The 24,411-nt window shown below is 39.3% G+C and overlaps 2 protein-coding genes across 4 annotated transcripts; both read left to right on the forward strand.

Moving 5' to 3' along the window:
* The first annotated feature begins 4,136 nt into the window (after positions 1-4,136).
* Positions 4,137-15,995, forward strand: lpin1b (lipin 1b). Of its 2 annotated transcripts, none has more exons than XM_014992072.2 (20): positions 4,137-4,363; positions 6,269-6,472; positions 6,564-6,659; positions 8,065-8,351; positions 8,637-8,750; positions 9,413-9,536; positions 9,653-9,950; positions 10,528-10,621; positions 10,720-10,904; positions 10,986-11,079; positions 11,205-11,274; positions 11,800-11,892; positions 11,977-12,035; positions 12,545-12,683; positions 12,793-12,941; positions 13,071-13,157; positions 13,589-13,741; positions 13,848-13,962; positions 14,056-14,159; positions 14,257-15,995. In XM_014992072.2, the coding sequence occupies exons 2-20, from the start codon at positions 6,281-6,283 to the stop codon at positions 14,429-14,431; spliced, it is 2,628 nt and encodes an 875-aa protein (XP_014847558.2). In that variant the 5' UTR covers positions 4,137-4,363; positions 6,269-6,280; the 3' UTR covers positions 14,432-15,995. The 2 variants fall into 2 exon arrangements, with proteins under 2 accessions (XP_014847558.2, XP_014847559.2); XM_014992073.2 differs by having other exon boundaries at positions 4,147-4,266.
* A 117-nt stretch (positions 15,996-16,112) lies between these two features.
* Positions 16,113-24,298, forward strand: gnpat2 (glyceronephosphate O-acyltransferase 2). 2 transcript variants are annotated; one of them, XM_088001764.1, is made up of 16 exons: positions 16,113-16,388; positions 17,729-17,929; positions 18,029-18,205; positions 18,900-19,029; positions 19,141-19,268; positions 19,856-19,931; positions 20,066-20,217; positions 20,445-20,575; positions 21,333-21,574; positions 22,015-22,266; positions 22,343-22,422; positions 22,697-22,837; positions 23,121-23,220; positions 23,331-23,424; positions 23,528-23,589; positions 23,696-24,298. In XM_088001764.1, exons 1-16 carry the CDS (start codon positions 16,377-16,379, stop codon positions 23,746-23,748), a joined length of 2,031 nt encoding a protein of 676 aa, XP_087857890.1. In that variant the 5' UTR covers positions 16,113-16,376; the 3' UTR covers positions 23,749-24,298. The 2 variants fall into 2 exon arrangements, with proteins under 2 accessions (XP_087857890.1, XP_087857891.1); XM_088001765.1 differs by having other exon boundaries at positions 17,734-17,929.
* The last annotated feature ends 113 nt before the right edge of the window (positions 24,299-24,411 follow it).

The raw sequence follows: 24,411 nt of genomic DNA on the forward strand, positions 1-24,411 counted from the left end.
TGCACTTGACAGTCAGACACTCGCCGTGCTCGGAGAGTGCAGACGTATATTCAAGAACGCAACTAAGACCTGTGGAGTTTCTGCAATATACAAACATCCACTTTGAGGACATTCCAGCCTTCCCGCGTCTGAGATTTAACACATGATATCAGTGGACGAAGAGGAGCTCGATGAGGCTGTCCAGCAGTATTCTACTGACACCACCTGGAGCTGGGTAACGTGTTTTATAAATTACAAGAGTGTATGAAAAGGATTACAGCACTTTGTCCTTTCCAGCTAGTGCATTCTGTTCCCATGCAAATTTAGGTCTGAGTTAAATATTGAAGACCGGTTATAGAAGTCACCCAATAGGTTCAAATAACAGGGGCTGTCCAAGCTGCCGGGTGTGTTTAGATAATCCCACATGTAAAGCGACCTGGTACAAGTGAAATCTGGGAAGGGTGTCAAGAGGCCAGGAGAGGTGGGGGTAACAGGCTGCCAGGCTGGATTGGTGGATGGGGTAAACGCTCCAGCGATCACGTGATCTTCTCACCCTGTTCATGAGAAGATCACATGATCAAAACAACACATTTGCCACACAAGATGACAACTTCTAGCTCAGGCTGAAAAGTTTTGAAATGTCAAAGGGCTAAATTTTTCTTTCAAAATCACTTTTTATTCAACCCTCGTAAGTTCCTTTATATTATGGTGCAATTATTATTCCATAACTCTGGCTATGTTCAAGCAAATTCAATAAAATGCGAATTTTATTGAATTCACAATAAAGCTTGTGTACTTTGAGGGAAGCTTTTTGTTTTAACACAATGTCTTAAACACAATAACAGGTGGCCCTTTGGGACATCTTTGTGTCATTTGCTTTCATTCATAATGCATGTGCATTACACAAACCCTAATATTCTATTTATAATATAATAAAAATATATCTTATTTTCCAATATATGAAAATGTTTTATCTTATCTAGTGAACCTAACAATTTGCATTAGGGATGAAAAAAGTAATAACTTTTTGCATCTCTAACAATAAATTTTTTTTAAAGCATCAACATCACTGCCAATGTCCAAAAATCCCACTTGGCACATGAAATTGGAAAAAAAAAAAGAAAAAGAAAACATTTTTTGAAGAGTCTTTTACAGCTAAAATTTTCAAAATTATTTTTGAAAACATGCCATCAAAACAGTGTTTTCTGTAATCTCTTAAAGTAAGAGGCTACTCTTACTTTGTCCTGTGTTTTTTTTTCTCCTTTGAGTTTAATATAATTGCTGAATCAATGTTTCAATCCCTGCGACTCTCAGGCCACAGCAGCGTAAGTCAGTCAGCAGCTGTGAGATTAGTCAGGTACGTCTCAACATAAAGAGTTGCATCTGTTAAAACAATCCACCCTTACTTATTCGTTTTAACAGACTTCTTAACAGAGAGTGTTGTATTTGAGGACTTTCAGGCAAAATCTGCCATGTAAGTGAGTTTCTGATCAAAATGAGTGTTAGTGTATTTCCATTAATATGTTTCTTTGAATAAAAGTATATCAAAATAACAATGTGAGATGAACAAACTAGAAATGATCACATGTAATAAGGTTAAGCAAAACTTGGTCAAAGATATAATTGTTTGTTGTAAAAAAAAAAAAAAAAAAGAAAGAAACAGCCTGAAAATACTTGTACATCTTTGGTAGATATGAGAATCTGGCTAACACATTGAGAGTTTCAGCTGACCGTAACAGTATATCACATTTAGTTGGGATGCAAGCCAAAAAAATGGTTCTGATAATTCAGTATTTTCAATCATGTGACAAGCAGTGTTGCACTATACGCATAAAAAAGCTGATTAACACAAATGTTTGTGTGTTTTGTTTTATTTTAAAAGATGTGCCATCATAACTGTCTTTTCTTTATAATAGCCCATCTAAGTGATTTAACATGCTGAGCATGAATCTTCCAGCATGAGTTGTTTACATCAACTCTCAGTGGACTTGTTCTTAGAAACATGTCAGTAAAGACAGCTGTGAAGCTCATATATCCTTAGAGATCCCTCTGAAACTGACAGAAAGACTGATGGGATGTCAGGCCATGTTTGTAGAAGAAAACCATCCAGCTGAGAGATATATTAGCTATCGGGTTTGGGGTTAAATCTTTTGGCAGAATGCTTCTTTTTCGTAAAGACGAACATGCTCACTGACATTTAGAAGTGGATTTAAAATCCCATGTTAAGAAAAGATTAAGAAATATATATTTTTAGTAAAATTACTGGTGCCCTTGTTGATGAGAAACTGTTACAATCCATGTAGCTTCACACCTGCTGATGGTGGTCAGAGGAAGTGGTAGCTTACCACCATCATCAGCGTGTAAACGCGTACTTGATTTACTCTACTTTAAAGCACTTTGGAGTCCCAAGGCCCTAAATAAATTGAAACCATTTACAACTATTTTTTTTGTTTTTAAAACGTTTTTGCAAAAAAAAAAAAAAAAAAAAAAAAAAGTCAAAGATGCTGATTGTCACTGATTTGTAAAAGATATTTAAACTGCTTCTTATCCTGCTAATTATTAGCCATTGTGGAGGGCCTAATGAATCTCATGTGTGTCACTAGAGCTGCATGGACACACATGAGGAATATTATCTATTGAGGAATAGTATCAAAACACATTCAGGTTTGAATGGTCCAGTCAAAGTCCAAGTCTATATCCAGTTGAGAATTTGACAAGACTGGAAAATTGTTGTCTTCTAAACTATTCGAATTTAATCAAAGGTAACATAACTGATTAAAGAGACAAGAAGAGAGAAGAACAGGCAAAAACTTAAGCGTGTAAAGCTAGTAGACAAATCCTAAAAGAGGGAGGTTTAGCAAAGTGAACATATTTTGTCTGCTATGTAAATGAGGGGAATTTTGTGCAACATCTGAGAGAATGCTTATTATAAAAATATCTTGTCAATGTTGAGCAACATGAAGCCTAAACCACCAGTCAGCCACATCCTTTTTGACACAGTCTCTCTCTTAAGGGTCTCTTGCTGCAACAGCAAACATCGGCTGTGCTGCGAGGGAGGGCTGTGATTGGCCAGGAAGATCACCTCACTGCGTCACGCTCACTGAGCCACTGTAACCGCTGACGTAGCTCCCAACTGCTTCCCGCCGTCGCTGCAAAACTCCAGGATGCAATTCAATTAACCGTGTTCTTTAAAATGTCTGGACGGTCTCCTGAAAAAGTATGACCAAAATGTTTGGTCATACTTTGACGTGTGGCCATGTGGACGTAGATCTTTATTACACAGAATAAAACAATAAAGAACTATATAATCTTACAATTTTTGATAAAGCAGTAGTTATTCAAACGTTTGTAGAAATCGCGCATTCTCTTGTGAATTGTTTATATGACCCGAAAAAGCTCTGAGAATGTGGCGCGACTAGATTCCCGTTTACAACCGAGTAGTGCACCTCTGTAGCCGTAGGAAAGGTATTATGGCAAGCCGTTTGTGCAAATATTTGATGTTCTTGTTTTGGTGATGGCCATTTCTCTCTTTCGTTCCTTTGATGTTTTTCTCAGTTTGTTTCCGACGTTTTTGGGTAAGAAAAGGAGTGGTCCAGAATTGGTCATGCCATACCCACCAAGAGGACATTTTGCATCCATTTTGACTACAAACTCACCATAATCTTCAATGTTTTTGCTCCTTTTTGACTGTGGGAAAATGTGACTTTGTGACTCGAAAAAAATTATATTTAGGAAGTAATTTTGCTTTTATCATATTTCATAAAACTCAACTGGCATAGATCTGATTAGAAATGAGGTACAATGCAAAGTTTGAGAACCTTTTTGTTACCTACTGGTTTGCAACGATTCCACTGCTTGAGTTGACTAAATAGCCAGTTTTGTAAAAATCTGATTGGGAACCAATTTAGGTGCTGGCAATGATGGGTAGGTAACAAATTGGATAACAGATTTTTTTTAATCCCAAATAGTTAGTAGAACTTTTGGCTTCACTAAACCATTCAAAGTAGTAAAAAACCTAGTTAAGAGTTTAGGAAATAATGTGAGTAAAGTCTAAAATTACTATTGATGTCGAGGACATGAACTATTTATACAAATGGTTTGCCATAAGAGTAAACTGGCGTGCTCGGAGCTGATTGGTCGACAAGATGGTCGGTTTTGCTGCACGTGACTTTATCATCTACTAGGTTACATGAAGAGTTAAAGAGAATAAACACGGATGAAGAAATGTGATTCGCTTTCACTTAAAGAGTCTACCACTGCGGCTGTTTGACGAAAACATAAGGCAATGTAAGGCTCTGTTAGGAAAACGGAACTTTTAAACATTTTTGTTTTGTTCCCCTTTGAGGAAGTGCTCGTTAAAGACTGGCATATCCCTTACAAACAGGTATGTGCGTGCTTTTATAATTAGGATATACGTTCCCAAGTCTGTTCTTTTAAATGTATGAATGAAAATTTTTACTATATCTTTGGGTTCACATGTCATACTCTTGTCCCTGTAGTTGTTTCGTACACGCTGGATAAATATGTCTCAACTACTTTCCTTGAACTTATTTGTTTTAAAATTTTAATGTTTTTTTTTTTTTTTTTTTTTTTTGAAGCTGATTGGCTGCTTGCCCCAGGCTCTTGTTGGTCCATTTTGTAATAATTCATTGCCTTGGTTATTAAATATTTCCATTTAAAAACTGAGCAAGCTCACTTCAATCATAAATGAATACGATAAGTTTAATTTTCAGGGGATTACGTCTGTCTGTGGTGTAATACTAGACTTGGCTGGCAACAAAAGACTCAGTCCATAATATCTTCGGAGTGGACCAGTCACATTCCATCTGCAGCTTGTGGTTATTAACCTAATGAATCTCATGAGCATTGCTCTGTTAAAGTCACCGTTTGAACTTGAGTTTTGTCTTAAACGTACTTGTGAAACCAGAAGCTGTCAAGTGCGTTTTACGCCACTCTTCCTCTTTAAAAAAAAATAAAAAATCTCTCACAGCAGACAGTCTATTTTTAGACTCATCTGCTCAGCAGTGTGCATCAGCCCTTCTAGTATCAGCTTAGATGTAGGGGTGGGGGTGTTATTCACAATAAATGTTTCAGGTGACATTACAGATTCTCAGTCTGACCTACTGTTTGAAACTCAGGGTTCTTGTTATTCAAGAGGTGTCCTGATCATAAAAAAGAGATGAGGCACATATCAGTCTTTAATAGGATGGAGGCATCTGCTAAATAAATCAAGGTCGGATCCACCTTGCCTGTTTATATCCAACTTTGACCCACTTAGACTGCAACATTTCCTGTCTTTTTACACCTCATCTGGAATTTAAAATGCCTCAAGTCATAAAATTAGCCTGCATGCTACATTCAAGATAGCCCATTATTTGCATAATGCTTTAGGAAGGAGTCACTTAAATGTAAAATTGTGTTCCAGGGAGGTGGCGCAGACGTCAGCAGTGGCAGAGATGCTGTTTTTGATATTTTAATAGCTTGTTGTGTAACTGTGTCTTTCTGGTGTTCTCAATGTCGTGACGCTGCAAGTTGAGCTCAGCTAATTTAAGACGTGAACAGTTATAATCAAATGATCACTTGAGAAGTGGTGGCAGGCTTAAGTCGGCCTGTTGTTTGAGCTCTGGTGTCTGGGGTTACTGACTGGAAAACAGTTGGATATAATTTCCACACGGGAGAAGGAGCGACATGGGTGGGGATGTGAAGTACAAATAAATGGCACAGCATATGGCGACTTGCAAAAGTATTCGTACCAGTCAAATTTGTCATATTGTTATGTTGCAGCCACTAACTTCAATGTAATTTATTGGGATTTTATATGATAGAGACCAACATGTGAAAGTAAGAAAAAAAGGTTTCTAATGAGATATTTGAAAAGCCTTGTAATTCAGCTTGCTTAACTCTGATACCTTGGAATAGTTATTGAATTAGGCCTCCCTTCTGCCATGCAGCAAGATAAGTTTGATGCTGCAAAAAAAACGTGAAAGTGGGGCAGAGGTCACTTTACAGCAGGACTGTTACCCTGGTAGAGACAAAACCCAGCAGACGAGCTGCTGTAACAACAGCAAAGGGTGTTTCCGCTAAGTCATGTCTCAGGAGTGCCAAATATAAATGCATTTCAGATGTTTGTCAAAAGTTATAAAAAAAAAAAAAAAAAAACTGTCACCTTTTCCTTCATTTTTTTCCATTACTCATTTTTGCTGGTCTGTTTGTTATTAATCAAGGGACGAATCCTAAATCGATTCTTTTCTCTTTCATTTTCCCATTTTCAAAACGTCCACTTCTACAGACCCGTCAAACCATGAACTACGTGGGCCAGCTCGCAGGTCAGGTGTTCGTCCAGGTCAAAGAGCTGTACCGAGGGCTCAACCCCGCAACGCTTTCTGGCTGCATCGACGTCATCGTTGTGAGACATCCCGATGGCTCGCTGCATTGCTCGCCCTTCCATGTTCGCTTTGGCAAAATGGGCGTCCTCCGGTCCCGGGAGAAAGTGGTAAGGAGGCTCAAGTGGGACAAAATTTTGGATTTTGTCACGGTAATGAATGTTTTAGTTTATTTCTAAAAAATATTTTCTCCCTTTTTAGGTTGACATAGAAATCAATGGAGAACCAGTGGATCTGCACATGAAGCTGGGCGACAATGGAGAGGCATTCTTTGTGCAACAAACAAACAATGATCAGGTAATAATCAGGAAAACATCTTTTCTATGGGTTCTTTGGTCGTGCCATATCACCTGGTAAGGATAAGAAAAAGTTTGATGATTATTTGCCATTTCAAGAATATTTCTGTTTACCCTAATGCAGGTTAAATCAAAAAGGTACACCCCAACCACTCATATAGTTCACCACAAAGCTTTAAACGCTTTTCCTCCTTACATTTCATCACAGAACATCCAGCAGGGACAAGCTGTGTGCAGCACGTCCTGGATTTTTTTGGTTTCCTTTTTTTTTTAAACAGCCTTTCTCTATTTACCAGAGAGAGAGAGAGACTTATAAAGGCGGCATTTATTATTGGAGCCATTTATACCTGCATTGCATTTGATGCTGCAGCTGTATGTCTCACAGTGAAAATATACCTACGGACATGTAAGAACTTCACAGATTTAGCGTTGCTGCTAGAAAATACGCCAGAAAACAAAGGGACTTAGTTGCAACTTGAACTCAGTTTGCTTTAAAAAAAAACTTATTTAATCCCTTGTTTCGGGAAGCTGCTGCCATTACCTTTGATTCGTCAAGGTTTTCCTTTGCGAACAAGTTAATGCAGCTTAGGTACTTACCATTTAAACCTGATAGAAATGTGCTCTGCCAAAAGTAATAAAAAAAGCTGAATAGTGGCTGGCTCAGACAAAGGAAGTGGGTGCTGTGTGTTCTCCAGACTGGTGTCAGATTCCCAGACTTAATGGGGCATGAGGAGTGGAGGAGGAGTCTACTGCTTCTCAACCAACTTTTTTGGCACCACAGAGCAAAAACGGGAGGCAGTCCTGTCAGACCACAAATCATGTGGTTAAACGTTCATTTTTCTGTCCTTTTTTCCATAGGTCTGTAAAAAAAAAAAAAATCTGCCTCTCCTTGAAACCGTTTTCCTTTCATAGAAATTCAGCCTGTTATAGGCTCAAACTGTGTAACATATTCCTGTTGCTTGTGTTTTTGTAGCTCAGCATAAAATAAGCTTGAGATACAGGTCAAGAAAATGTAACAAAGAGTTTAGACAAAGAGTTTAGTTTTGTTAAACATTTCAAAGGCCCATTTGCGCTCAACGTTAAATATGCAAACACAGTTGGACAGAGCCCATTCTGTCTTTCCTCTGCATTCATTTCATGCAGATTTTTGAACTTCCTCAGGAAGCTTGAGAATGTTTACCAAAATGCAAAAAGAGGGAACTCGCCATAAACCAGTGTGAAGTATCAACTTCAAGCGTTTTTGAGATATTTTACCTTTAGCTGTTTTAAGGAGTCAGAATGGACCTTCTTCTTTGAACTTTAGTTTGAACTGTGTGAGGTTTTCCATGTTTAAAGACCTTTATGTCTTCAGGTAGCTGTTCTAGTGAGATAACTTATCGTCTTGCTTGCGCTTGCCATCTTAACAGGAAGTGGTTCCCTCCTACTTGGCTACTTCTCCCATCTTGTCGGATGCTGCCTTTTCAATGAGCTCCCCACTGATGGGGAAGAGCTCAGGGCCTCCTGTACAGATCCTGGGGTCCTTGGGGAGCAACGGCGAGAGCAGTGGCGCAGTAACAAAGAAGAGGAGGAAGAGGAGGAGGAAGAGTCGGGCAGACAGCACAAGGAGGGAGGAGAGTGGAGACTACTCAGCAGATGAAGACATGTTTTCAATAGACATCAGTTCTGATGAAGAGGCTGAAATGGAGATCAGCAGGTAAAGGGAAAGGGAGAGTGAAAAAGAAGAGATGTGGCAAAGCAAATATGAGAGGGAGTGAGATATATTATGACTGTACGAAGCTGGAGAGTGTGATGTGAATCAGCTCAACTGTTTAAGTTAATTCAAAATACTTTCAAATACACAGTGTTTTAAGTAGAAAAAGGACAAATGTAATGTTTTCGTAACTGGTAGATGTAAACATGCTAACCTTGATTGGCTACAGGACATGCTATCATGCAAGTAGATTGAAACACAAGCTCAGATATTGTGTTTTTGTTGCAGGTCTTTATCAAGGGATGCCTTGCAAGACGAAACAACGGTGGCTTCAGGCATCTGTTCTTTTAAACAGGCTGGGCTCTACACTCGTTCGGATGGAGAGTGGAGCCCGATTCATAGGTGATTCTGAACAAAAGCCTTTTCAATGGAAATAACATTTTATTCTTGGTGCATTTGTTGAAGTTGTAAAGCAGAGGACTTTGGATGATTATGTTGCTCCATGCCTTCCCTGTCGGCCTCCTCGTTTTGGGACAAAATAAACCCATTTCAGCCTTCTTTTTAACTCTGCATACATGTATGCTAAGAGCACTCAACTGTTTTTTTATTAGAAATGTTATGATGCCAGGCCACAAAAAAAAAAAAACATAATCAAAATATATGTTGCATGTGTTGTTTATGATGGTACGTACCCTTATGTTTCCCATGTTGTAGGCCAGTAAAAAAAAGTGAGCCAAATGTGCAACAAAAATCTGTTTAACAGCAATGTGACCAATTTGAAAATGTCACTAATAAATTACAAGAATTAAATTTTTTACTAGTACCACCTCGTCATGTAATACATTGAAATTCACACTGTTTGGTAAACTTCAATAGAAATACCATTTCTGGTTAACATGACATTAATAGAAAAGTAGAAAAAGAAGATTTTTCGTTTGAGAATATGCACTACCAAAAAAAAAAAATCTATTTCTTTTCACATGCTTTCCCAATGTGATACTCTACCCTTCTGTTTGTTGACAAGGAGATGTTTAACTTTTGTACAATATTTCTTTCCCCTCCAGTCGTGATAACTCTCGCCCCACCTCTCCAAAGAGCGACTCAGAGCTGATCACCAATCATTCAGAAGCGGACAGTCAGAATCCAGCCATGCACTGGGCTTGGGGAGAGCTGCCCCAGGCTGCTGCCGTAAGCAAATGTCCACCATGCACACCGTCTAAAAATCTAGCACTATAAAATAACAACATCTTGTTGCAGTTTTCAATGTTCAACTCTCGCACCTCTCTCCTTTTCCGCCTCTTTAGCCTCCGTTTCTCTCACTGAAGCCTGCCGGGCCACATATTTTCCCCGTATCCGTCCCCGTGTCCAAAAATACACATTTCCGAGCGATCCGTCATGAGACATCTTCAGACCAATGTGCGCCGAGCTCTAAAATGCAAGCTCCCTCTTTGCCGATTGAGGAGGAGGCTGAGGTCAAAAGGGGAACGCCGGACCCGGTCACGATGGAATCAGAATCCATGAGGATGGAGACTCAGACGCTACCTTCAGAGGAAACGGCGGCTTGTGCATCCAGCAAAACAGACTCTCCATCAAAGAAAAAGGGTAAAAGTGCTGTTGGTCTATAAAGAAAGCGCTTCTATGATCTTCCCAGAGTTTATTCCAATAAGAAAAATGGTGTCAGTCTCTTCTGTTACTGACTTTTTGAATAATCTTACGGTTTCAGAATAAGGTGCTGCACTAAAAACATCTAAGACATGAAGGAAAACAAAAAACCTTACAGAAACCTAACACAAAATTAGGCCAGTGTACCAAAGGCTATGATGGGAGCAAAAATCGCTAGCTCAATAACATCTCGACGGAGTGATCAGTCCTGGCTCAGACTCGGTCAGGCAAGGCCAACAGTGTGCGAGAATAGTTGTTATGACATAAAGGTCTGCAAGAATGTTCTGAAGTGAGAAGAACTGCGTTTCTTTTAAGCATAAGGTGAATATGTTCATGTGCAACACATAACTGTACATCTATAGGAATCTCCTATTTCTGTCGCATCAGCAAATGGCAAACCAGGCCAACCATTTTGCCTAAGCTTCCCCTAAAGTCAATCCATCAAATACAAGAAATAAATCTTTTAGACCAACCTGTAAGAAATAATTTTCCAACGATTTCGTCTTCTCTCCTGCAGACAAAAGAAGCCGCCATCTCGGTTCCGACGGAATTTACTTGGACGACATTACAGAGTTGGAGCCTGAAGTTGCTGCTCTTTATTTTCCTAAGAGGTACGAAAGCAGATCCGCGCGCACACGGACTACACTGCGAGAACTCTGACCAGTTCAGTGTAATCTGACCTGATCGTTTCAACACTTCCAACTTGCAGTGAGAGCGCTTCGGCCATGAGAAGTATCTCCGACCCGGGGCTCCACTGCACCAGCCTGTCCCCACAGTCTATGAGCTCGGGGGGAGACAGCGGTGTGGACAGCTACTGTGACCCCATATCTGACATGCCATCAATGGCCATCTCCCTGTGCGGGGGGCTCACCGACAACAAGGAGATTACTAGAGGTACGTCATCACAAGTGACAAAACAACTCCACGAGACACTTCAGAATCTAATTGTTGTCTGTTTGCTTTTCTTTCTTTTAGAGCAATTCTGTGATAAGATCGTCTCCTTTCAGCAATTTGCAGAAAACCCCTCCATCATAGACGACCCAAACTTGGTTGTTAAAATCGGTTCAAAGTAAGAACCTCTTAAATAAATTATGCATAAAGTTGCCGTTTAACAATTAACAAATACTGTCTATCTATGCCTCTTTAAATGCATTTCCTGATTGAATTAAAAACATATTTTGCCGTCTCACTTAGGTACTATAACTGGACCACCGCAGCCCCACTCGTGCTCGCCATACAAGCCTTTCAGAAACCTCTGCCAAAGGTGATGGCACACTCATACAGATTTAACCTAACCTATGACTACGTTTGCTTCTGCACCCTCAAAATAAGTTTTATATTAGGTAGCGTCAGTCAACCTAATCTGATCAAATTTGTTTTCTCTGTGCTCCTCTGGTTTCGTTCTTGTTTCCTCCCCTCCTTTCACATATTAGTCCTCATGCCTCAGTTATTTACTCTCATCCTTGGATTTCCTCCTCTGTTGTCTGACTAGTATCTTCAGCTTCAGCTGTGTATGTTTGGAAAGACTCCACCCTGCTCTTGTTTAATTTATTTTCACTCACAAATCCTCCCTGTCAGTCTGTTACACTCATTTTTTCCCCCAATTAGTTGACAGTTCGGTTTTGCGTTCTCATTAGTTGATTTATAAACTGCTTGTGATTTACTTTTTTATGTTTTTTTCTTATTTAATGGTGTGTCGTGGATGTCGGGGCGGTGTGTGTGTGTGTGTGTGTGTGTGTGTGTGTGTGTGTGTGTGTGTGTGTGTGTGTGTGTGTGTGTTCCTCCTCAGGCCACGGTGGAGAACATCATGAAGGAGAAGATGCCTAAGAAAGGAGGACGGTGGTGGTTCTCGTGGAGAGGCAGGAATAACAATGCAAAATCAGTAAGTTCTTCCTCTCTGTTCATATCCACAAGAAATGATCTCTGGCATTTTATTTCTGAATGAGCATACATCTCTTTCTTTTAGGATTCAGTCACTGAATGTGGGGCTTGTGGTGCTGCTGAGGTTGACGAAATGAAAAGCAGGTTAGTAAATAATTCAAACTCGGAAAACTTTCATTGATCCATCTTAATATTTAATGTTTAAAGGTTAAAAAGTGTTCATGGTACAGCGAGTGATATATTTCTAGCATTTATTTAAGTTAATTTTGATGATTATACCTTCTGAGCTACAGTTTTTTTTTTAACTAGCCCACACTTCTGATGTTGTCTTTCATTCAAAAGTTGCTAAATCCATGGAGCGTAATAGTCAAGTCATCCATCTTCCCCATGATTGTAAGAATATAACATGACATTCCAGGACGCAAAATATTTTTTTATATGCCTTGGTCTGTATTATTTTCTTAGAGACTGAATTTCATTAGCTGAAAGACATAACTGAAATAAATTCTTGAAATATATCACCGTGTTCAAAGAACCTGGATTATAAACGAGTCTACTTATTGACCTGAATTTCTGGAACAAATGAATTTATCAATGGCATTGTACTTTATTGAGCTGCATCATTTAGTATTTTATAACCTCTTTGATGGCAGACTGAAAGAAGAGTCATCATCTAGCGACGAAGATCACATTGCAGCCAATCAAAGCTCCCCCGTCATCCAATCAGAACCTGGGGTCTCTTCAGGGGGCGTGTCTTACAAGAAAACTCTCCGCCTCACGTCAGAGCAGCTGGTGAGGACTTCAGTTTGACTTCAGCTTTCAATTTAATTTTCTTCTCCATATAGCTGAATTATGGTTTTAACTTCTTTCTTTCCTGTCTCTTCTCCCTCCCTACATGCAGCTGTCCCTTCAGTTGCAGGATGGTCCTAATGATGTTGTATTCAGTGTGACCACTCAGTACCAGGGAACCTGTCGCTGTCAGGGAACCATCTACCTCTGGAACTGGGACGACAAGATAATCATCTCTGACATAGATGGAACCATTACCAGGTGTTTGACGCGTTAGCGAATGAAACCACTTATTCACCTGCAACCTAACCCATGTGGTCATTTTACACAGTTTCTGGAAATAGCAGTCTGTCTAAATAAAAAAATAAAAAACTCTCAACTTAATTTCAGGTCAGACACGTTGGGTCACATCCTGCCCACACTGGGGAAAGACTGGACTCACCAGGGAATTGCACAACTCTACCACAAAGTCAGCCAGTAAGCGTTTTTATTTTTATCGAACCCCTAATGTCCAAATACTTTATAAACTATAAATATGAGGTGAAGCAAAATGTAGTTCAATGTTTGTACAAACATATATAGGCAAAGTAAAGATGTGTAAAAAGTCTTGAAATAAGTATTTTTTTCCCCAGTAGTATAATCTCACACTAAAAGAATAAAAAAATGTCGAGGCACCAATAATTATGTAAGATCCATAACTGTAGTTAAATTAATGAATACAATTTTCAGCATTTCTTAGTGTTTAGGATTATGCTCATAAAACTATACTTGAATTAGATATCTAGCTGAAAATACATGAAGTATTTTTAAGCTACACACCTCATGCCAGTTTGATATTCTGTAGTTCTGGACATATTCTACTTCTAGGGAGTTTCCGTTGTTTGCTAACCTCTTTGTCCGTCCATCAGAAATGGCTACAAGTTTCTCTACTGTTCTGCTCGAGCAATCGGCATGGCTGACATGACCAGAGGCTACCTCAACTGGGTCAACGAGAGAGGCACCATGCTTCCCATGGGCCCTGTCCTTCTCAGCCCATCCAGCCTTTTTTCAGCTCTGCACAGGTATTTTTCCAACCTTTACCGACTTCACTGTATTGATTTAACATTATCTGAATGAGATCAGAAGCAGAAGAAACCATGATTTTTCTTTCTTTTTTTTATGCAACAGGGAGGTGATTGAGAAGAAACCTGAGAAATTCAAGGTGGAGTGTCTCACAGATATCAGACACCTGTTTTACCCAAACACAGAACCTTTCTACGCAGCATTTGGCAACAGACCCACGGTATGGAATCACATATTTTAGATACGTATGATAAATAACATTTGATCTAAAGAAATAAGTTGTTGGACATATTTTTTTCTTTTACATTTGTAGGATGTGTATTCTTATAAGGAAGTAGGGGTGCCACTGAACTGGATTTTTACAGTAAATCCTAAAGGGGAGCTGGTGCAAGAGCATGCCAAGACTAACATCTCATCGTAAGTGTGCTTGATCTTTATTATTATTATTACGATAATATTTTGTCTTAAATCACATCGTCTCAATACAGCTGCCTCTTTCTGATCTATTTCCCAGGTATGCACGTCTTAGTGAGGTTGTAGACCACGTGTTCCCCCTCAAAATGCGATCCTGCTCCTCAGACTTCCCCTGCTCAGACACCTACAGCCATTTCACATACTGGAGGGAGCAGCTCCCCCAAGTGGAACAGGAGGAAACTACAAGTCCACAGACTACAAGCTCCGGCAGCTGATTCCCACCTGACAAAAAGAGCTCTGAATGACTTATAGTGTGCTTGAAATGTAGCCATGATGTGGACAGTGATAGTTCCTTGTGATGTATCTTATTATAGGTCAAGTATTTTCTTATGCACTTTCATATAGAGACAACGAACAAGGACAATCTTCTGTTTAGTCTTAAGAGCAAAAGGTGCACTTTTATCAAAACTACTGGATGTGTATATTTAGAATGAATTATGTATGTGTTCAGGCAGCTTAGTAGAGTTTTTGTTTTGGAGATTACCTTATTTCAATGGTTAGACTTTATTTATTTCAATAGATGCACTGTGAGCTCACAGTCCAGCTGTGCAAGTTACTCAAATGTGTGCCAAAGTTTGACTGATTCCAGTTCCTGTTTGCTGAAAAGTTGCTATGTAACAACATTTCTGAAAACAAGGTAAAAGAAAATCGGCTATGTAGCTGTAAAAATCATCTATGTAGCTGAAGCACAACACTATTAGCTGTAGCCAATAGCTCCTTGTAATGTTTTATCTGTGAGATGATTTGTTGAATAGTGTTTATTTTTCTATCCGAGCTTGTGTGGCATGTGTTCAGACATCTTTTATATCACAGTTACAACCAGAACAACCTTATTCCATCCAATTTATCTACTGCAATTAGCTACCTGACTGGTGCAATTTAAAAGAGACCTTAACGTTGTGTGTGTTTTTTTTTTTTTGTTTTTTTGTTTTTTTTAAATTGCAGCATCTAAAAAAAGACGGCTGGTCACAAGTTTGGACAGGAATGTTTGAATGTTTTTCTGTGTAGTAATCTTTTTTTTTTTTTTTTACCTGACGACACCAGAGGCAGTATGAGGACGAATGCAACCAGGAACAACTGTTATAGCATGTTTTCCGGACAGGTGTATATACCTGAGCTGTGTAAAAGCATCAAGCCTGCAGTATTATGAGAGAGGATGTGTAGCTCTGTGATAAATGTTTTTATTCTTTCCATGAAAGAGCTAAAACGGATCGACATTCTTTTAATCTTTGCCTCAAACTGTGAAACGCTCCCCTACTGGCCTCCACTGACCAGTTTGTTGTCAAAGTGGTCTCATTAAACATTAAATTACAGTGGTATACAAGGAATACATTGCAAACTGTTGATTTACAATGAGCAATCATAAATCAACAGTTGCTCATTGTTTCCAATTAAAAATTGTGGTGACATGACTATAATAATTACTATCTACCAGCAGTGGGCCATGCATCACTTTTGTTTTTTTGGTTTGATCAAGGATTAATAATATTCTCACATTACATTAGGTGACGGAACAAAACTCAAAATCAGGACCACAACCAATAGAAACCGAGTAAGATAGCAAGCCTTCAGAAATGATGGAAATATAAATTAAAATGCAACAGAGCTTGAAGCTACTTGTGCTTATTTTTGACAAAATGTATCCAAAAAGTGGAATATCAAGCGATATAAAATTGTGTATGGAAGAAATTAAGGACAGGACCATACGAAGGTCATCACAATAAAGATTATCCTCACAATAAAAACTGATTTTTGAAATTAAAAGGAAAAAAAAAATAACTATGTAATTTGTCCTCTGTGTTTGTTGGCCAGTGATGGACAGGTGACTTTCCATGGTGTCTCTAGCCTGGCCAATGACAGCTGAAGATAATCACCATTGGGGTAAAAGAAGGTTATACAGTGAATAAGAGAAACACCTCCATCTTGTGGACAATTGCTGGAACTACAACTCCCTCAGGTTATTCCAGGGCAAAATAAAGAGCTGCTGGTTTCAAGCGGCCGGGGAGGAGTTTCCGAAATTTAGTAACTCTATTGGCTTGCGCCTCATGTTGCTGCAGCTGCAAGGCAGTTGCTGTTTTGTGTGAAGTTATAAAGAGACAAAAACCGAAAGTCATAAAAGGACAGCCAACAGCAGCAGGGAAGGACGGATTTTTGTAAATAATGGCAAACACGGTAAGATACCTCATTAGTATGGCATTAATATGCTCTTGTATTCAGCTGCGACATTTACCTTCGGCTTTTTACTTCTATGTTTACAAGACATTGTATTTCTGAAGAGAGTAGAAGTAATGGTTACAGCTGTGGAAACAAATGAGCTGTTAATGGTGCAGAACGGGGTCGCTTTAAGCTGCTCAAACTTTGGCCCACTTAAAGTTGCTCAGTGTTTCTAAGCACGCCACTTGTTGCTTAATAGGCAGCTATTTGGGTCATAGTACAGAACTGACAAACCTTCTGGGTTACCTCGACAACCTTAATGCTTTACGTCGCTTAACACCAAGGAAAAGTTCAGTCCCCACCTATCCCTCCGCCTAATAATCCTAAAGTTGTACTAATTATTTTTCTCAAATGCTTTATTACAACACATTGCCCGACAAATTTTTTTAAAGTCTTATAATGTCATAAACTAAAAAAAAAAAAACTACAGTATCAGGCGAAAATGAAACTGTGCAAGCGACTTTCTAATTTCTGATTGTCCACAAAAATACAACATGGAGCACAACGAGGTCAGTTATTTGGACTATAAGAAAATTAATTTCAATCGCCTCATTCAAAAAGCAGTGATCTTAGTAATAATAGTTGTGCGATGCATACCGATTTGGTTTAATTCATTTTGATGATTATGACCTAAATTGAAGTTCAGTTTCACTGTTTGCTAGCCAATCAAGCAGGGTCCCCATAGTGATTAAACCAGGTATTGATACTTTTCCAACAAAGGCAGGTGCCAAGTACTGCTGGAATTGAACTTGTCGACATCTGCGTGGACTTTAGAGTTAATAAAACGCAGTGAACCAACACCATCAGATGACCCTCAAGCCGTCACTGATAGTGGAAGCTTCACATTGTACGCCGAGCAGTTTGGATCCTGGGCCTCTCCACCGTTTCTCCAAACTCTTTTCACCTTGATTTCTGAATTTATCGCAACACATTCTTGCCTCTGTAAAGAGGAATTTGGATCAGTGAACAGCAGTCCTTTTCCTCATTAGCCTAGGTAAGACGCTTCTGACATTGCCTCTTGATCAGGAGTGCTTTACTACAAGAAGTACAACAATTAAAGCCCATCTCTATGTAACTTACTCCAACTATTTAGTGGACTCTTCCATCATCTTATTGTTAAGTTTTATTTATATTGCTTGTACACTTTTTATTTCCACTCAACTTTCCTGTAATAACCAAATCCACATGCTTTCTGCATGCTCTTTTTGCCTCATACGTATTTTAAATGTGACCATAATGTCGTGTTACCATTGTTTAAAAGTAAATCATTTTAACACAAACATTATTCTCTCCTCCAGTATAGAGTCTTAGATAAAGTTGGTCTGCAAGATGAAGAGGAATTTGTGGACATCCTGGAGGACAAGAGGCACTGCAGTGACTTGAGGTTTGCCTTCAGGACCTTCAGTCCTCCACCGTATAAAGGAGCGCCCCCCTGCTCCTCTGCTGAACTCAACCAAGCCGTGCTGGAGTCTCAGTATCTTCGCTACATTATAGATGAGGTGTGATTGAGCAATCCGAAAAGTTGCAACCATGAGAAGTGTGACATTGTAACAACATTAGCATGCAGTCTGACTTCAACCCTTCTTTCCTCCGTGTAGGTTGCTTTGGAGACGGGGTCATCCGTGGAGGAAGTGAGAGACAAAGCATGCGGGATTATGCGGGAAATGTCTCAAAACCTGCAGCTGAGGTTCATCAGGCTGATGGGGTTCGTGGTCAGAAAGGTGTTCAAGAGAATCTTCAGTGCCATTTACGTCAACATGGAAGAACTCCAAGCGGTGAGAATGAGATGGGATTAATACGCTGAACATCAACTTTTGTGGTTCACTCACACTGGTGCATGAAAAGTATGAAGACCTCCACACAGATAAGGATCTACTTTTGTCTCAAAATCCTGAAACGTTGTCAGTAGAACATTGAATGATGATGATATTCATGATAAAGCTACAAGGTAAGGCAGGTGCTTTTTTAAATACACACGTTTACACTGGCCCAAATATCACATGAAACTGCCACAGGGATGTAGGGAAAAATGTTCTATGAGTTGCAAAGTACAGAATTCAAAATTTAAATCTTAAGTTGTGTTCAGAAACGGAAAACAACTGCTTTGACATGTGGGAGGTAGTATTACGGTTTTGACCTCTGTCATTGGTTGTTAACCAGTTCAGTTTTGCTTTTAAGTATTTTCATTTCTACCTGTGCCCTTTGTACGATTGTCACTTTATCTGTGCAAATAAAAAGAAGCCTGAGACACCTAAGTTCACCTTTTATTAGTTCTTATGGGGTATTTCTTTTTTTCTTCTGATATGAAGTGTTCTCTTTTAAAGATTCCAGTCTACTGTAGAAGTAGAGGAGTTACCATTGTGCAGGCTACAGTCAGTCTTTTTTGTTTGTCTATTGCCTTTTGATATATATTTTGTCAATGCTCATCAAACAAGATGTTTTTCCTTGTATTTCTTTTCTTTTTTGTAGCTTCAACAAGCCACTCAAGAGTGCCCTGTCATCCTGATGCCCAATCACAGGAGTTACATCGATTTCCTGGTCGTCTCCTACATCTTGTTCAACTACGACATCCCAATGCCCGTAATAGCTTCAGGAATATGCAAGTATCTATTCAATTTGGACTGATCCATTGTAATTGGAACAGTCAGAACTTATCCTGACAAGTGGACTCGCGTCCTATCCTGTTCTGTTTTGTTTTTCGTCCTTAAAGCTCTTGCAAGGATGAAGATTGTGGGAGAGATACTGCGTCGGTCGGGGGCTTTCTTTATTCGACGTCCCATTGGCTCCAACAAACTCTACAGGGCTGTGCTGTCAGAATACGTTCGAACAATTGTCAGAGTAAGGCGTATGATGATTTGGTGGATGATGCAATATCGAGCTGCTTTCACTACAGTTCCGTTGAAAAATAGATGTGATGATAAAAGCAGACAGGTAGCGCTTTGTGAAACTAGTTGTTTATGGGGGGGTTTTTAACGCCAATTGTACCTTTAGCATAGACTGAAATTTTTTAAGTTGACATGAGGTTCCAGAGGCTTAATGTTGGCCTCCTTTAAGAATAATTTTCCTGTGGAACACCAGATTTTTCTCCAGGTTTCAGCTGTCTGACCCAAACCGTGCTCCTCAGGAAAAAGAACATTAGTTAGGATGTTCAAAGAACAATCCGGTTTCCACTCTCTGTTCAAGTTATGCTGTAAAATGAAAAAACTGGAAAACTGCTGTCTCGATTGAAGCCTGTTTTGCATTACCCCGAACTTGGAGAGTAAACCAAGACAGAAGTTCTTGCTCATCTTCAAGCTATAACTAAGATTTGCCCACAAGGAGGAAGCCCATGTTGGGAACTGTGTCTACAATAAGCTTATCCCACTTCAGTTTTTGATGTTATCCACTAAAAGAGGCAAACTAATATTTTGAAATGTTTTCTGTAGAAAGGATTTGCCCCTCTGGAGTTTTTCGTGGAAGGTTTCCGGAGTCGAACGCTGAAGTCCCTCCTACCAAAGTTAGGTGAGCTCACGTCTGTCGACGCCAATTAGTCACTTCTCCGTTTTCCAGAGTACGTCTTAATATTTTTACTTCATTCAGATCTTTCTTTACTTTTTTTCTTGGGTTCTTTGGTTCCAAGTGCATTATGTCTGCAGGTATGATGAACATGATCCTGGAGCCATTCTTTAAAGGCGAGGTGTACGACGTCACCTTGTTGCCCATCAGTATAAGCTACGACCGGGTGCTGGAGGAGTCGCTGCTTGCACACGAGCTCCTGGGTTTCCCCAAACCCAGAGAAAGCATCATGGTATGACCTGCTATTTTTATAAATCCATTCAGCTCTCAGAATGCATTTTCTTAAAGTTCCTACAGTAGGTTTGCCAAAGATCACAATTTATAAACACAGATACACAGGGTGAATATAACACCAGATCCTCTGTCTGCAACTATCATTAGATCTGGTCTGAGATGATGCACACTGGACATATCTGCAGTTTTTCCCTTTTGTTACGATTGGTCTCATTCTCTCTGCAGGGTCTGCTGAAGGCCAGCAGAGTTCTGCAGGAAAATTACGGCTGCATGCACGTGAACTTTGGCCGTCCCTTGTCTGTCCGACGGCTGTGTGAGGGCAAGATAAATCGCTGCCAATACAACCTTACACCTAGGTAGAGAAAATCACCTGCTGAGCACATGAAGTTCACTATTAACCTGCAATAGCAACAGCTTTTTAAACAAAAAGCGCATATTTCATGTATTTTTCTTGCTACTTCATTAAAAAAAAAAAAAAGAAACTGATTTAAATGTTTTTTGTTTGACGGACCAAAAAATACAATTTTTGTGCTGTAAGGAAAATAATACTTGGTTTGTAATTGAAAGTTTGAAGGTGTTTACCTAAATTAGTTGGATTTAGGTCTGGATGTAGGCCTGGGTCACACTAGAAATTACCTCCCCGCTTTTCTGCAGTCTCGTGCAATTTTTTATTCATAATTGCCATGTTTTTAGCATCTTCCTTTGTTCTATCAACTCTTACCATTTTTCTGGTTCCTGTTGAAGAAAAGTATCTCCCCAACATGATGCTGCCACCACCAGTTTTGACCAAAAAGATATGTTCGGTGTGACTGGCCAGAGCACCCTCTTTCACACGTTTGCTGTGTCTCTGCTTGGCTTGCGGAAAAAGTTTACAGATTCTTCTGCCTGACCTGTGTATGTTTATAAATTTAGAGCTCAGACACAACAAATGGGTTCTCTTGTAACATAAAATTTAAACATATACTTTATAAACCACCTAAATGTCCAAGAAATTGGGGGGTGAGGGGAAGCATTGATGTACTATAGTAGCTGAAAAACTGTAGTCATTTAAGTTTTAAATTGGCTGTAGTCAAATACGATGATCCGTCTCATCCCATTGTTCCCATTGTTCAGGGATCTTCCTCAGAAACCCAATGCAGAGGCCCAAGCCTGCGGAAGCTGGCTGGCTCATATGATCGTACGGCTCCAAGAGGAGGGCGCTCTGACCAGCCCCTGGTCTCTGATGGCCTGCGTCTTGCTCCAGGTTCCTACTGCAGCCTTAACAGAAGAGGGTCTGCTGTTTCACCAGCTCACAGAGCGAACCCTCTGGCTCAGGAAGCTGGCACTGGACTTTAGGGCTCATCTTAACTGGCCTGGTGGGTCCAAGATGCTTTTTCCACATATATTCTGCAAATTTTATTGCCTTTTATGTACAGGTTACTTGCGGTAAACGCATACATAGGCTTTTTGACTTGCGTTTTCCTTCGATGGCCAGTAGGTGGCATTTGTTTTGGCCCGTGATGGTGGAACACTTTCAGGACAGACGGGTTCCTTGATCTGGTCTGAAGTAGATCAGACAGATTAGATGAATGTGAGTTGGCACAAGTGCTCACGCTCACTTAGAGCATATTCAGTGGGTTAAAGCACTTGTAGTGATTTAGGACTAATGCTAAGAGTGCAATACCTAACTGTCCATTTTTTTATTTTTATTTTTAACAAGTGTCCAGCATGCACATAGCCAGAGATGTGAATGACCAAAGAAATTTATTACTTTGGTCAGACTTATGACATGCAGGTAACACTTTTTTTTGTGCAGAAAAAGTCCCAGATTCCGAGGTGATGTCTTCCACTGTGGCTCTCCATCGATCTGTTGTTTGCCGTAAAGCGGGACGTGTCTACTTGACGCGAAACGATGAGCTTGAGCAGAAACACTCGATAGAGGAAGACATGATGAGGACGGCGGCTGCATTGCTGATGCTGGCTTCATACAGGAATCAGTGCCTGCATGTTTTTGTGCGTCCTGCGCTGCTTGCCTTGGCCATGAGCGTCACAAAAAGCACAAGAAAAGGTGGGGAGGTTGAAAAGATGTGGCATCGTTTACTTCTTATAGTAACTCGTTTAAATGGCTCATTGTCTGTTCACAGATGAGCTCCTCACATGCTTCTGCTTCCTGCAAGAAGTTTTCTCCAACGAATTTGTTTTCATTCCTGGCCAATCTTCTCAGGTAAATCCCCTCGTTGTCAGCTCTGTAAATTAAAATGCTTGTTGTTAAACTCAACATGCTCACATGGCAGAAACTACGGGGGTGTAGCAGTACATGTGTTTGTACCCAAATGTTAGTACAGAAATCTGAACAAACACATTTATTTTATTTTTTTATTAAATGACAGAGAGTCAGTTGATTGGGAGGGGGGATTTCCACAAATGTATCAAACACTGGTTATTTTAGTGTTTGCTGTTTTTTTGTTGTTGTGTTCCCCCCCCCCCCCAATATGTAGGACTTTGAAGAGGCATGCTCTCTACTACACAAATGTAAAGCAGTCCATGTTGGTCAGTGGGAAGTGACGGATTCAGACACGGAGCCGGAGGTGTTGTCTTTCCTGCAGGAGCTGCTGAAACCCTTCATAGAATCCTATCAGGTGCCCTTTATAATCTGTGTTGCTAATTAGTGAAATCAATTCAAAAAGTGAAACACACAGGTTAAATACACACAGTGATATATTTCAGTTTATTTCTATTCATTTTGATTATTAATGTTTGTCTCATAAATCTCAAATTTTATTTTACAATAAGCAGAAATAAAAAGGGGATTTTTAAGAAGAATGTTATGTTAAGGTGATCGTGGTCAGTAGCCAAAATGCCTGAGGATCGTATGTATATGTTCTTTTTTTTTTTTTTTTTTTTTTTTTTTTTTATGTGCAGCTGATGTTCAGATTCCTCTGTGAGGAGAGAGACTGTGTATTCAGAGAGAAAGACTTCCTGTCTGGTGTGCAAACTCTGGCTACAAAACTCATCGTCTCAGGTAAAAAAAATAAAAAAATAAAAATCCGTAAAAATGACAACTGCCCTCCAGCTGCTTACAAATCAGATGGCTTCTTTTTGGTCTTTTTTTATTTATTTATTTTTTTTTAGGGGAACTCCACACCTACGAAGCCCTCTCATCGGACATGCAGAAAAACGTTTTGTCATCGTTGCGGAGGCTGGGGGCCGTCACTAAGATAACGATGTGAGCTGATGAGATCAGGCCCTGAAAATCTGTTTTATTTAATTTAAACTTATTTTGTTTGGTAGTAGCAGTTATTTAAGTTTTGATTATTGCCTGATTGTAGATCTGATAATAATGAATACAAAGTGAACAAGTCAGCTGTGAGAAAAACTGGAGACATGCTTGGTAAGTGTAGTTAAAGCCTTTTTTTTTTTTTTTTTTACATTATTGCCTTAAAGATCACACCAACAAACTACATCCTGACATCTGGGTATTTTTTTTCTTGCTGCAGCTGGAAGAATCCCTCCGCAGATTGTCCAGGCTGCACCTGATGCCAGACTGTAGTCTCAGCTGGAACTGATCCATTCTTCTGATCATTTGATGGCTGATTTCTGCTCTTCAGGGGCCGGAAGTGTAAAAATAAACCTACCGCTGTGACTAAAAATTGCTGTTTAAACACAAAATAGGGATCATAAGTCATTGGAAATGTTGGAAAAGGTGACTAAATTGTTTTTATTATTATTAACAATCAATTACATGTTATGTTTAATCAGATGGGTATTTTTCTATTGTGATTTAAAGGATACATGTTTATCTAAAAAAAAAATTTACCATCCAAAATTAAGTCATTAATGATTCAGAAACCATGTTATTAATAATAAAGTTTAGTGAATGTAAAGATGTGTGAAAATGCTACTTTTTATATGACAAATGTTTATAAAACTAACACATGTTATACATCCTAATTATTTGGACACGGAATTAAGGGTGTTTTTAACCTTCATTCACAATTCTCAGTTATTCTTTAATTTTCTTAACTGTATGTGTTGGATTTATTGTTGATTGCCTGTGAATGAACAAGACAGTTTAAAAATAAACCGGATTAATTAAGCCAGTCATTGTAGAGGTCTTGTTGACTTGAATGTTTTTTTGTGCTTTTAGCTACTTGAAAATTAACTTTGTATTTCAACTGACCAATTCTGCTTTGTGTGGATTGATATCACAAGC

The sequence above is a fragment of the Poecilia mexicana genome, unplaced genomic scaffold, assembly GCF_051168715.1.
Source record: "Poecilia mexicana isolate PSO_F unplaced genomic scaffold, ASM5116871v1 scaffold_21, whole genome shotgun sequence".
NCBI lineage: Eukaryota > Metazoa > Chordata > Actinopteri > Cyprinodontiformes > Poeciliidae > Poecilia > Poecilia mexicana.

Coding starts and splice junctions, on each gene's coding strand:
- lpin1b (XM_014992072.2), top strand. CDS start 6,281: ATGAACTACGTGGGCCAGCTCGCAGGTCAGGTGTTCGTCCAGGTCAAA. Junction 6,660..8,064: donor AACAAACAAACAATGATCAG/GTAATAATCAGG, acceptor CCATCTTAACAG/GAAGTGGTTCCCTCCTACTT. Junction 8,751..9,412: donor GAGTGGAGCCCGATTCATAG/GTGATTCTGAAC, acceptor TTTCCCCTCCAG/TCGTGATAACTCTCGCCCCA.
- gnpat2 (XM_088001764.1), top strand. Junction 23,221..23,330: donor TACAAAACTCATCGTCTCAG/GTAAAAAAAATA, acceptor ATTTTTTTTTAG/GGGAACTCCACACCTACGAA. Junction 23,425..23,527: donor GCCGTCACTAAGATAACGAT/GTGAGCTGATGA, acceptor GCCTGATTGTAG/ATCTGATAATAATGAATACA.